This window comes from Argentina silus (assembly GCF_951799395.1).
Source record: "Argentina silus genome assembly, chromosome: 11".
Taxonomy (NCBI): domain Eukaryota; kingdom Metazoa; phylum Chordata; class Actinopteri; order Argentiniformes; family Argentinidae; genus Argentina; species Argentina silus.
Genome location: NC_139665.1, coordinates 3207855 through 3222375, shown reverse-complemented (window position 1 = coordinate 3222375; position 14521 = coordinate 3207855). Strand labels below are relative to the sequence as shown.

Genomic DNA, 14521 nt, shown 5'->3' with positions numbered 1-14521 from the left:
AGTACATCTGTGCTCTGCAGTGTAAACGCCAGTAAAGACCACATACAGACATAGTACATCTGTGCTCTGCAGTGTGTCGACAGCTCCTCTTGCACCCATGTGACGTGACAATCCTCCAGCAGGCCTTGACCTGCAGCACACAGCCTGCCTCCCTGATCTAAAACAGACCTCAGGCTCCTGTACTCTGTAAATCACTACAGCGGAGTGGACTTGTTCAGATAAGCCTGTGATGGGCAGAATTATTGATTTCCCTCTACTGCTTCTCCCGAACACTTGCCTAATAAAACCCAACACTAACAGCTGATGTCATTACCTTTGTACTGTATGATTGATTCCATTTTTGGCTCGACCGAAGGCTGTTTGATATTGACATTTTTCCGCTTTTTGGATGATGACGCAGAAGGAGAGCGCAGTTGGGTTGCTTGGGGGGTCATGTGATATTTTGATGCATGAATCAAACAGCCTCATGATTATGATGAAATCACGGAAGAAAACGGGCAACCACGTCAACACTCAACACAGTCTCTTTCATTTACTCAGGTCTTCAACATGCACACAGATCGATGCTTTAATGATGAAAAACCTTATCAAAAGCCGCCTCAGTCCCATGTTAACCCATCGTCATACACACAACCCACTGGCCAAACATGCCCCTTCCAATACAAACTGTACTGTATTTACTGGATGCCCTATAGAGGTCACCCTACATCACATTTCTACACACACTCCTGTTTTCAGTGTATGTATCATCCATTCACATTTCATCACAGCAGTGGCGAAGCCTTGAATTCCCCGGGGTATCTTGGAAACATTCACGTGCATGTCTACTGTATATTGAACAGTGCATTATATCTCGGTGTCATTGTGTCGGCGAAGGAGGATCTGTTCGTTTATCCACAACACCGAACAGGAATGAGCTAGCAAGGTTTTCTAGGGACAGAAGACCTGGCGTGGTGCCAGCACCACACAGCTGAACCACCACAAAGCAGGCAATTAACACCATCCTCCTCACCCTTGAATTAATCCTAAGCGTTCTTTATTCCATTTTCCAAAGATAGAAATAAATGTACAGTTAAGGACCCCCCCACTTATTATCACAATACAGCGTTTCTAGCCTCTACTCTGAGATAGGCTTTAAAGCGTGTCGTTACTCTGATGATTGTGTGGGGTACAGGAGGTGTAGGGCTATTTCTCTTAGCACTGGGAATGCGTGATACAGTATGGCAGTTGTGTATTTTGTGCAACTCACAGCTTGCTACCTACAGCTTGCTATCTGCATGTACTGTACCAGGAAATGTGCATGGCTGATCTGAGTTTTTTATGGAATATTATCCATGATGGAATTTGAAAGCATTGAGAGTAATGGCTGATAGCATAGTCAGTCACATGAGAGCGGGAGCGTTTTCCTTCAGAAAGAGCCCACACCTCTTTAATCAGGCACAACAAGTCTCGCACATCTACACACCTTTACCTCTCATCTGATGTGTAAATACCATTAAGATATTTGTTCCCATGTTCTGACACCTTCACACAGATGTTGTGTAAAGCAGCAATCAAATAAAGTAAGAAACCCTTATTTCTTCATCAGACACTGTCAGTGGAGTGCCAGTATTAGGAAAGCAGACAACATAGGAAGGCCCCGTAGCTATTCCTGACTTCCATTATTGCACAGCACAATGGATTTCCTACTGCCGTCCAGCCAGCCTCCCGCTAGTGCTCATATGAGAGCTGGAGCTAGCGAAAAAGAGGTTAGCGTAGAAGGCTTGCCTGGTTGTGGCTTTATGAAAGATTTGCTCTGCTTCTCCGGTGGGAGTGAAACATGGGATCTTGAAGTGAGAGTCCCACGCATTAAGTTTCCCTGTTGGGATAGAACTGCAGGAAAGTTTCCCTCCGAGCGGCGAACCTTTCAGAAGGAACATTACTTATTTAAACCACAGAGCGTACAGTTCACATGAGGGACCACTGTCAAGCTTGGCACTGCAATTCCTTAACATTGTGGATGTAATGGTTCCTCTTAAATGTCTCTATACTGAAGTATTAAAAGGTATTCATACTGTAACTCCCTAATATTAGACGCTGACATTGGACAAGTCTGTACTTTCCAATTATGATAAAAGAAGCTCATTAGAACAATTCTTATTCTTGGTAAAAAAATATATAGCTACAATAACAAAACTGGGAGGGACAGCAAATTACTCTGGTAATCAATATTATATACCACTGTACGATGCATGCATTGAATACAATTATAAACTTTGGAGGGAGTCTTTGGTTCTGGATTGTTTTTCAAAACAAAGAACACCTGACCTCTCAATCAGATATACAGCACTTCAGCGTAGGCAAGCGTATAGATGGTAAGAACAACCCACCATGTATTCGAGGTAAATCAAACCAGTGGCTTTGTTTTTCCTGTTTGGTTGTGGGGGAGTCGTCTGTCTCTCCACAGACCTGTGTTGAGTCATGCTGCTCCCCGCCCCTCCTCTAGGTTGTCCCTAGACTGTCGCTGCTGCTGAGCAGCAGGCTGTTCTCACGCCAAGCTCCACAGGTACAGAATGACTCAATCTTTACCTTACAAAGAAATCCTTTTGGCGTGAAAACACTCGCTTCCTCATCTGGAGAGGGATTGCATTTTAAAGAGAGGGATTGCATTTTAAAGAGAGGGATTGCATTTGATTGGAAACAAAATAATGTCACAGTGACCTAAAACTCTATCTTGCATGTATCAATATTTGGAGAGGGAAAGTGTTGGTGATAGCCAACGTTTTTTTCTTGGGTATCATTTTCCCAATGCAATATTCATGTCATAAAAAGAGTTTATGTAGTTAGAGATGGAAAATGAAAGGAAATAATTAATGCTCAGTTGCAAAAGCAATTATTGAGAGCCGTCATTCCCATCTTCTATCATCAAATGTACGTGTTTTGATTCCTTTTACTTAACTCTGTTGGATGTCTTCTTTAAATATGGGGTTGAATGCTCAGTTGCAAAAGCAATTATTGAGAGCTGTCATTATCATCTCCTATCATCAAATGTACTGTATGTGTTTTTTACTGAACTGTGTTGGATGTCTTCATTTAAACATGGGGTTGGTGCTCTCTTGCACTCTTGCACAAGCAGAGTAACAATCCATATTTGGAGTAATATCCCTATAAAAGCCAACTGTATGTTTCAACCATTGTCACCCCTTTTTAAGTCCGTAAGTACAACTGGTCCAGAGTCCTTTTATTTGATGACTTTCTCATTGCTGTCCATGCCATATTGCCTTGAAGTATTATGTAATTTATAAACAGCAGACCATATTCCAGACATTCCCATATTTCTCTCTGCAGTCTTCAAGAGTTTTGCCTCCAAATGTGAAACTGAGAATGTTTTAGATGGTGATGCCTCTGACAATTGTGAGGGTCTCAAAAGTATTATAACCGTAAGACCATTTAAATTAAAATTCAAGATTTAAATCTAAAAATCCATCTATCATTTGTAGTCTTCTCTCTTGGACAACACACAAAGCTTTGACCTACAAGAAGCTTACAGCATAAACCACCTGTCTTGAACTGGCTTTATTACTAGTAAATCTTCCCAGTGGTATTCAAACATTTAATACCACAGAACTGTATCCATGTAACTGCCAATTTTGAAACCTTTTTTTTCTTTTAGTCTCTTTGATTTACTTGAATTAATCACACAGTAGGTGGAAGGAGCCATTTGTGCTTGTTGAGTGTCATCAACATCAGTGACATACCGTTCAATAGAATATGATGCACACCACTTAAACTGTCGGTTTTCAATCTGTGACCCGTTCACTGAACTACTGAGTTCAGCTGAAAGGACACGCTGGGCTGTGCGTGTTTATTGTTACAAATCAGAGCTAGTGAACCCAAATGCAGGACACAGAGTCTGGTATAAAATAATAGAGTATCTAATGAAGGAATTGGGCGAATGGGAAGGCAGGGTATATACTGAAGTGTATGCACTCACTGCAATGTAAATCGCTTTGGATAAAAGCGTCAGCAAAATGGCATATATTATATTGTGTTAGACTGGGCATGCAGGGCAGGATAGCGGGTAGTCCAGACAGGGGTCGATACACGCGTAGGCAGTTCTAAGAAAGGCAGATAATCCGACAGGGAAATCCAGGCAGGGGTCGAGACACGGGCAGGCAGCTCGAGGGAAGGCAGATAATCCGACAGGGGTTAGGCAGAAGCACAGTCCAGAAAACACCCGTAGATCCGAAACCAGGAATCAACAGACTAGAAATACCGGGCCGTATAGGTAGGAAGTACTATGATGAACTGGCAAAGAGAGGACGGAAAACCAGGGTATAAAACACAGATGGGTGATGAGGAGACGAGCCGCAGGTGTGTAGATCGGCAGGTGGAGATGATGATGTTAATGGGCCGGCAGGAGCCTGGAGCCATGCCCACACACAGACACACAGACTGGGGAGAGGGAGAGGGACTGACACAGGCCAGGTGGAAGTGGAGGGCGTGACATTTATCTTGTTTCAAAATGATAAATACTCTACTACATCTATGTTCCCCAAGACCATGCTACTGCCAAACTGCCACAACAGAAAACCAATACCAGGAAGCTGAAAGCACAGCAGGGCTCACTTTATCCAAAGCCTCCAACTTAAAACCACAAATAACCTCTGTGTGCTGTCGGGTGTGGTGAACATTCCACCAATAACCTGGGCCTCTGAGGTGCATAGCATCCGTAATCCATCCCACTTTATCCCCATTGTCTTACTACACGTGGCGTCATTTATACGCGACCCTCTGAGCTTCGACCAAACAGTGCAGTCAGAGTTGCGCTATCGCACATGAGACAATGCTTGATGCCAGGAATCCCATAGCAGCTGACTGAGTGTGGGACTACCAGTCTGGATTTCCACAGTATCTCAAGCTTATTGTTGTGTCACTCACCAACAACAGGTTTGCAGAGGTGTCAAAGTTCACTCCACAGTTTTACTCTGCAACAATTCTGTGTATGGTCCACATTCAGTACATACGGTACTGAATCAAAGTCAGGAGCAAATATGTAAAAAAAAAAAAAGCAGTCATCTAATTCATGCAGTAAAAAATTGGGTGACACTTTACAATAATTGTTTAATTGGGTAATTGCATGTTGCAAGAGAACTTACAATGTTACAGGTATCGGGGCGACTTAATTGAAAGTGTCACCAAGACGGGCAATTAAGATAATTGTGCTATTAGTAAACTAAAATTGCATGAGTTAGAAAATAAATCCAGTGGATAGAGCCAATGAGATTGGGCAGAGATGTCACACAGGTGACACTCAGGGCAGCTTGATGTGAGTACTTTTATGACTGCTGAGACACAATTTTACAGGGACAAGCAAACAAGTTCATCCTTTATGTCATTAAATATCTATTTTTGTGCTGATTCTCTTTTGAGCCCGCCACCTGCTGCAGTTGTTTTCATGCAGGCGTCAGAGGCAGATCTCTTGTGGTTTCAGAGCTTTGGTGGCATCAGCAGTCACACTGAAAAAGGGGAAAAAAAAAGTGAATACACGGCTGATTGGGTTATAAATAGTCTCGGCGGGGGTCTCTGCTACATAACATGCCACTGAGGCAGGGAGACAGACACGGAAAGCAGAGCATACATTCAACGTTGCATTTATTCGTTTAGTTTGTGTATTAGATGTATACCATGAATACATGATTGATTTGCTGTGAGCCACGTTTTATGTTTATGTTTGAAAATACAGCTGTTTGGGATGTTTCTTATGATGATGTACAATGTTCCCCCATGATATGAAATATGAGAGGAATTAAACTATATGACCATATACACTTTCATTGTTGCTTGTGTTTAAAGAGTACTGTTGCGTACTGTTGTTTTAATTGCTGCTTATTCTTTGGGAATCTGTGTGCACAAAAACACCCTTCTGGAGTGTCCAGTCCCTCTCTCCTCTTCCTTGAATCCAGAGAGAGGCCTGTGGGAGCATGGAAACAGCTGGTCCATGTGATGACATCGCCCTGGGTTTCCCCATAGAGTCCAGAAAACCAACAGGGTAGTAACAGACACCGAGCTCATTTACAATTGTTCATCAACTCTCTCCCAAAATTGGCAAATGAAATTCAGCAGGGTAATCAGCGTGGCAGATGATGTCCTCAGAGATACGGTACGGTGCTGTAGATAGACTGTTTAGAGACGCAGGGAAACCCGTCCTTATCTTGATGGTCTTGGATCTAGCAGGACCGGGCGTTATGTGGTCCATGATGAAGTCATGTTGGACCCTCACACTGAGTACCTTTTACAATGTTTAAATCCAAAAAGGTTCTTTGTCGGGTTCGTTGCCCACTGTGTGTCCCATCCACACGGTCATGCAATGCCAGCCATCATGGGATAAAGCAGTTGAGCACCCGTCTGGTTGGTTCTGTGCTGGTATTTCATGGTGGTTTATGTATTGCAGCGATTGACACGATAAAGAGAACCGTTATATGACTGCTATCAAAAAGTAATGTATACAGTATATATGTCATAAACCACCAGGTAAGGAACAGCAAGACAACTAGTGAAAGATGAATGTTTATAATGCAAGAAGAGAAGGAGTTGCAGCATTAGCCATAGCAACATATGATTCCGAACCTTACTTTTAATGTCTTTTACATTACGGTACAAGGTTATTGTTTTTATGTTCAATGGACATAGGTTATTGTTTTTATGTTCAATGTTTATGCCATGGACAGGATATGAGAGCTCTCTGGAGATAACATGGCTACTGGGCCCTGTTGGTGGGAGAGGGACATTTTCATCTCTAGGCTACAACAATGTCACCTTTTCATGATGGTGGTGAAGATAGAGGAGGGACTCATTACTGCCGCTTAATGGAAGCATTACGTTCCCCTGAAATATCTCATTTGAAGTCATTTGAAGTCATTTTCACAGATGTTATTAGCATGTGTGCCTTCTTCATTCCCCTGTTGAGCGCATTTCACAGATGATAACATACTAATATCAAATCTTAATTATATGAATGAATTCCCAGGTGATTAATTTATATTGTATTGGTGGAATGTGATTTGTTGCTCTCTTTCTTACTATGAGAGCATATTTCCCAATCCTTTGAGGAGAGCAGCTGGACCTATGATCTCCTGTGGGCCCTTAATTTCCTGCTGAGCATAATTACAGCTATTACAGTTATAGTTATGTCATATGTGACCAGTACTGGCCGATTATAAAGTGACTATTATCAAATAGTGATAATAAATTAAATAAATTAAATATGTTTTTAGGGCATTTCTGCTTTATTGGGATAGAGACAGTAGAGATTGACAGGAAGGATGGGTGAGAGAGAGGAGGGATGACATGCAGGATAGGTGGAGGGTCGGAATTGAACCAGGAACCTTGCGATTACGTGGTAAGCGCATTAGTGTGCTACGCCACCAAGCGCCCCCTATCACTTATTTTTAAGTGCCCATATTCAGTCATTCTTATGAATCTTATTCATTGTTTGGAAATTACAATACATGTGATACAGAATGGTAGGTGTATTTCTGTTTGTCACAAAGTATTAGAACAGCTGTATGTCTCGAGGTAGAACAACAGACACATCTGTGAGAGCCTGATGTTCTAGTAGAGGCTCCCTGGGTGGATTTGAAAATTCCCTGTAGGACTTTGGATCAGCCTTAACCCACTCTCAACTCCATCTCCGACTCTCATCCCCCTGGGATATCTCATCCAGGTGTCTGTATCTTTGGACACAAAATGTTGTTATTATATGCTTGACTGCACATCATGCACATCACACATACAGGCAGGCAAGCACGCACGCCCAGCATGTGGAGGCTGACAACTCAATTTGCTCTCCTTAAAGGATTTTCTGGCCATGAAGTTGGGTACCATCTAGTATTTCATCCATTTCAGCCACACCTTTGGTAGTGTGCCACTAATTTACTCACTGTTTTGTCTCAATCTAGGTCAGTGAACATAAATCTAACAGATATGTTGTTTTGCAGCTGTCACATTCCATAGTGAGCTCTGGATAAACCATGTTATTTGATGGGATTGATGATCTTGTAATACGTTTCGACTCATGTAGCTACTCATTTCTCACATTTAAAGTTCATTTCTGCCTGTTGGAATATGGTAAATATTTTTGACATTGTTTACCTACTTCCATTTGATTGTGTTTATTGTTACAAATGGCTTTGTATTGATTTGCTTCCTCTCATGAAACAGCAGGATGCACAGTGGAGGTTTTGAAGTGTGCTCCCAAACTCAAGTCACCGAGAAAAAATTATTAATTTAGTTTGAAATACATGTTGTCAAAAGAACAGTGTATGCGAGCAACACACACACACACACACACACACACACACACACACACACACACACACACACACACACACACACACGCTTCAACAAATACAATTTTATTAATTTAGGCATACCACAGACTGAATTTTCTAAAATGCATACCAGTAGCTAAGTGGTTTTCTGTTATTTCCTGTAACAACTGGTGAACTTCATTAGGAGTATAAAATAGTGTTGGATTTATTGTAAATATATCACGCTAAACACTTATAAAGTGTAATATTATCTTGGTATACAGAGGTGAAAACCATTTTTTTTGTTGTTGGTCTAACATGTGATATACTGTACATTCAACTAATATCTGTATGAAAATAGAATGTAAATATGTCTTAAATACACTTTCTCTCAACATACAATACAGTATACCAATGTATTTCTAAGCCAAAGCACTGCAGAAACACCAGTGTAACTTACAGTTAAAAACAGACTCCAACAAACAAACTCCATAAACACATCATTCACGATTATCTGTGATTTAGTTCAACAACTCAGATGTTTCCCGTGTAACTTTGTAAAAATGTTCAAACTCATATCATATGACGACTTCTTGTAGGGCTCCAGAAAATCAGCCATACTATACTTCTGTCATTACTGTATGTACAAGCACAATACACAGTAAACAGTACAACAACCAATAAGCTGAGAGTCCAAGGGCATAGCTGGCTTTCCTCTTCAAAGTTTTTCAGAAACTGAATATGTCTTCCATGTCATTGTGGTTGGGCAATGAGCCATTGATGTTCCCCCCCGTCTTATTCAGTTTCAGATAACATCAAAAGTCACCATTTGATACATGAATACCAATCTGACCTTGAGTATACAGTAAAAAATAAAGCATTCCTGTGCTGAATATGTTGAGACTGAAACCATGGCCTGGTGAGATCAAAGCCTCTTTTGGATTATGTGGATTCTCCTCTTAAAACCTCAGATGTAGACTTCAAATTCAGACTATAAGAAAATAAATACTGCTTACTGTATAATACACAATTTCCTGTGTGGATGAGTATGTGCTGAATGTGCCAGGAATAGTAACGACTGGAGGCAGACATTGACAATAGAGAATGTTATTTTGATAAAGAGGCATAATCAACTAGTGTACAGTGTATAGTGTACAGTGTCCATTTTAGGACATCCTCAGTTCTCAGCCCAAATGGAGCTATTCCTCAACCATTACACCAAATGCCCCCAGCTCTCAGACCAAATATCCTCAGTTCTCAGACCAAATGCACCCAGTTCTCAAACCAAACATCCTCAGTTCTCAGATCAAATGCCCCCAATTCTCAGACCAAACACCCTCAGCTCTCAGATCAAATGCCCCCAGTTCTCAGACCAAACACCCTGAGCTCTCAGACCAAAAATCCTCAGTTCTCAGATCAAATGCCCCCAGTTCTCAGATCAAATGCCCCCAGTTCTCAGACCAAACACCCTCAGCTCTCAGACCAAACATCCTCAGCTCTCAGACCAAACAACCTCAGCTCTCAGACCAAACACCCTCAGCTCTCAGACCAAACATCCTCAGCTCTCAGACCAAACACCCTCAGTTCTCAGATCAAATGCCCCCAATTCTCAGACCAAACACCCTCAGCTCTCAGATCAAATGCCCCCAGTTCTCAGACCAAACACCCTGAGCTCTCAGACCAAAAATCCTCAGTTCTCAGATCAAATGCCCCCAGTTCTCAGATCAAATGCCCCCAGTTCTCAGACCAAACACCCTCAGCTCTCAGACCAAACATCCTCAGCTCTCAGACCAAACAACCTCAGCTCTCAGACCAAACACCCTCAGCTCTCAGACCAAACATCCTCAGCTCTCAGACCAAACATCCTCAGCTCTCAGACCAAACAACCTCAGCTCTCAGACCAAACAACCTCAGCTCTCAGACCAAACACCCTCAGCTCTCAGACCAAACACCCTTACATCAAACAACCTCTGTTAGTCCTCATTGTCGTTCCTTATCACTCCCAACAGTTGTCGTTCCTCAAATCGCCAATGATTGCGATTATCAGCAAATATATGTGTAAAGATAGCAAAGTTGTATCTGCAAATGAATGTTTAGTCCTAAGTCTAAGTGTTTTGGACATGACTCTAAGCAGTCTGATAGGAGGGTATCACCCACAATCTGCTCTTCATAACACTCCTGATAACTTAGCTGCTCTTCTATCCTCCTATGTACGTTCTGAAGTAGTAATAACACCTGTGTGATGTCTTACAACTATCACAATTAATCTCAAAACCAACACGATCTAACTTGAAGAATCCAGATAAATCCACCCTGCTAGACCTCTTGCTAACAAATAGGCCTTATAAATATATAGCCAGTGGTGTTTCTGCTAATGGCATCAGCAATCACTGTCCACAACGCCTGTATTAGAGATTCTTCTCCATGCTTCCTTACAAAAATACATTTTAAACATTTTCGCGAGCAAGGTTTTTACATGATCTTTATTGGTCGAATCTTTCCCTTATCAGCTGCATGCCTGACCCCGATCTGGCTCTAGAACATTCTCATCTATATTTACATCTCTGGCAGACAATCATGCCCCCTTTAAATGCCTTAGAATTATGAATAGAACTAATCCTTGGTATTCAACAGAACTTTCAGATCTTCTTTTGTTGAGAAACCAGGCCTGGGTCAAAGCTAGAAAAGCAGACTCAGTAGCTGATTGGCAGATTTTTAGACAACTGAGAAATAGATGCACCTCATCAGTTAAGAAAGCTAAATCAAGCTACTTCGTATGTGCCATCTCGGATTCTGCTGGTGATCCTACAACATTTTGGAAAACAATTAACACCCAGAAGTGTGGAAATTCCTCTTCATCCCTACCCAAAGAAGTGTTGTCAAAATCTGGCCTCATTACAGAGAACAATTAGATAAGTAATGCCTTTACCAGCATTTTATCTTATCTAATCATTGATGTATATGGTATTTCACCCTACTGTTTAATTAACCGTCATCCATAAAATACTGATCGCAAAAGATAAAAAATGTTTTATGCCAATAGTGTTGGTGGACTTGATTCAGCATCTCCAGCACGCAGGGAACATGGAGATTTTATAATCTATAATTGTGGCATCTATAATTTATCATTTTAATATCAGATGAGAATGCTCGTATCTACGATACTAATGAGACACACCCCCTCAAATGTGAGTTTCTCCATCCCTAACATGCAGTTGGCACAGTACCGCATATTAGCGTGTAAAGGTGGTGCTCAAGGAAATGAGAAAAGACCCCAGAGTCTGCTTAGTCTGATAACTAAGGCGGTATGGTATGAGGTTGTTTGGGCTGAGAACTGAGGCAGTAGGGTCTGATCCCTGAGGACGTTTGGTCTGAGAACTGAGGCAGTAGGGTCTGATCCCTGAGGACGTTTGGTCTGAGAACTGAGGGTTGTTGTTTAATGGTTGAGCAATAGCTCTGTGTGTGCTGAGAGCTGAGGATGTTTTAAAATGGACATTTTAAGATATTACAGATAATTATAGTTTGTGATGCTCTGTTGGAAATCACCCAAATATTACTAATCTTAGATGTTGTACAATAAAGAGTGATTGCCAAAATGCACACATTTATTCCGATGGATCTGTACCAATGAAGAAACTGTAAAACAAGGACAGCGTTGATTGACGACAAAAATCAAACGTTAAATGACAACATGAGGTACAGAGACATACTGTAGATCTGAGTGATGAATGCAATTGAAGTCAGATTTAAAGTTGGTGTAAGATTTTTAACTGTACATTTGCTATGATGCTACATGACCAATACTGATAGACAAACTGCTGCAGCTCACTGTCCATGCACTCCCTTCAACGTATGTTAAATTATTTTCAATAAGTTGGAAAAAAAGTAAACTATTGCTTTAACCAATACTCCATTGATATTCTCGAGAGGCCACTGAACATTTTGGCCAGATACATAATAAAAAGTAGAATTCATGTATAAATGACTGCCGTAACAATCGATTGTCTGCAATTTCCGATCTTGCTCCTGTGAAGAAAGCATACAAATGTTTACCATATTAATGCCTATAGATTTTCTAAAGAAAAGATCAACTGACTATGAATATACTGCTGATACAGTACATAACAAACAGGAAACTAAGCTTTCATAAAATTCATTAAAATGACTCAAATGAATGCAATGAAGATGCAACTAACTAACTAACTATGAAATGCAGAGTAATGATAGATGTATTTCATAGTGTAGTCTACCCTAGCTTTTAATAGAATTGTTTTATTAAATAATGAACAATCTAGCATGCGTTGAGATGATAGATGAGGTAACCTATGTAAGAAAAACTCCAAGGTTTCTTCTCCTTGTGTCACACCTCTGTATGCAGTACAGGTGTGTCACACCTCTGTATGCAGTACAGGTGTGTCACACCTCTGTATGCAGTACAGGTGTGTCACACCTCTGTATGCAGTACAGGTGTGTCACACCTCTGTATGCAGTAGGTGCCGGCCCCCTCCTAAAGAAGGCACTATGGATGCTTCATCTCTTATCCAGACAGCATCCTGGTTTTGACTCACAATAGATTATTGGTTTACTAACCCGCCCTCATCATTGATCCCTAATCACCCTCATCATTGATCCCTAATCACCCTAATCATTGATCGTAAGAGGCCACTGAGTGACCTCTTATGATATCTATTATGATATAAGTCTTTCCATTTTGTCCAAACGAACTTGTGCAGTCAAACTGCTAAAGATAGAGGTAGCTAACCCAGTACACAATGTTGAACAACAAAAAAGAAGTTGGAAAGAAAACTCTAGAATAGGCATCCAGCTCTCTGATGTCTATGTGGATGCGTCCTCTCCTCCATCCACCCCCCTTGCACTCCTCGTAGCAGCAGAAGAAGCTCTGGCAGTCCTTCCCGTCCAGACATTCGTATACACAGGTGTCCTCAAAGTCCTGCCAGTACATGGAGTTGTTCAACATCATCACAGTTGTTGGAGATGGCCCCACATCCAGCACTGAGTAGGCCTGCAGGAAGGTGGGACAGTGGGAGGCCTCATTAGAAATGACAGGAAGAGAGAGAGAGAGAGGGTGGGGGGGGGGTGGTGTAAACAGATACAGAAAGAAACACACAGATAGACAAGCCAAAGGACGGGGGGAGACGGATAGGGAGAGAGTGAAGACAGAAAGAGAGAGAGAGAGAGGGTGGGGGGGGGGGTGTAAACAGATACAGAAAGAAATACACAGATAGACAAGCCAAAGGACGGGGGGAGACGGATAGGGAGAGAGTGAAGACAGAAAGAGAGAGAGAGAGAGGGTGGGGGGGGGGGTGTAAACAGATATAGAAAGAAACACACAGATAGACAAGCCAAAGGACGGGGGGAGACGGATAGGGAGAGAGTGAAGACAGAAAGAGAGCTGATACGTTTGGAGTGGAACTGTGCCGTCATGCATTGCTTCACAGCAGGCAGGATTCTCCCATAACCAGCAGGAAGCTGTCATAGGCAGACATGAGATGAAACCCTCAGATGAGTGCTTTCCTCGGCTTGGACTCACTCACACGCTTGACATTAGAACACGACATAACCTGACATTATACGAAACAACACAATGCGGCACGGCAACTGTGACCAGTTCAGAGAATGTACTCTGAGGCCGACCGCATGACGGCTGTACCTTCCAAAGCCACTGGCCGGAAGTCCACAACATTGGTTCTGGTTTGGTCTATTTGGTTAAGACCCCCATCACAGCAGATGCATTGTGCCTGTTGAGGAGGATGTGGACACAAGCTTACCGGTCTCTGAGTCTTGTTGAAAGAAGGCTTTTGTGCCCTGTAGCAGTAGTAGTTAAGGGTGGCGTATTCCATCATCGCCGCAAAGACGAATAGGAAACAAACGGTAACGAAGAGGTCCATAGCCGTGACATAGGAGACTCTCGGTAAGGACGTCCTGGCCACTGAGCTGAGGGTGGTCATTGTCAACACAGTGGTGATACCTGAAAGGAGAAAGAACAATCAATACTGTACATAGATTATTTAATGCAGAAGATATAGCTTACGGTAAAACGTATATTTAAATAGATAACTAGTTTGATGACTCTCTTGGAAAAGTTTTCTGAGCGTTGAGTAATTTTGATAATTTTTTTCATTTGGTGTCTCTTCGGGTGTGTTATATCTCGAGGGTTTTTGTGAAATAAATGGACGTTTATATCAATAAATTCTCACTACTCAAACATA

At 41.8% G+C, this 14521-nt stretch overlaps 1 protein-coding gene across 1 annotated transcript in view; it reads right to left on the bottom strand.

The window, feature by feature from the left end:
* Positions 1 to 13032: 13032 nt before the first annotated feature.
* The window catches only part of LOC310811750 (gamma-aminobutyric acid receptor subunit gamma-3-like), a gene marked incomplete at both ends in the record, with an annotated part of 30376 nt that continues 28887 nt past the window's right edge, over positions 13033 to 14521 (bottom strand). Inside the window, 2 exons of the mRNA XM_083680040.1 lie at positions 13033 to 13314; positions 14051 to 14280. Coding sequence (XP_083536166.1) covers positions 13033 to 13314; positions 14051 to 14280 — 512 coding nt within the window. The remainder of the gene's footprint in view (positions 13315 to 14050; positions 14281 to 14521) is intronic.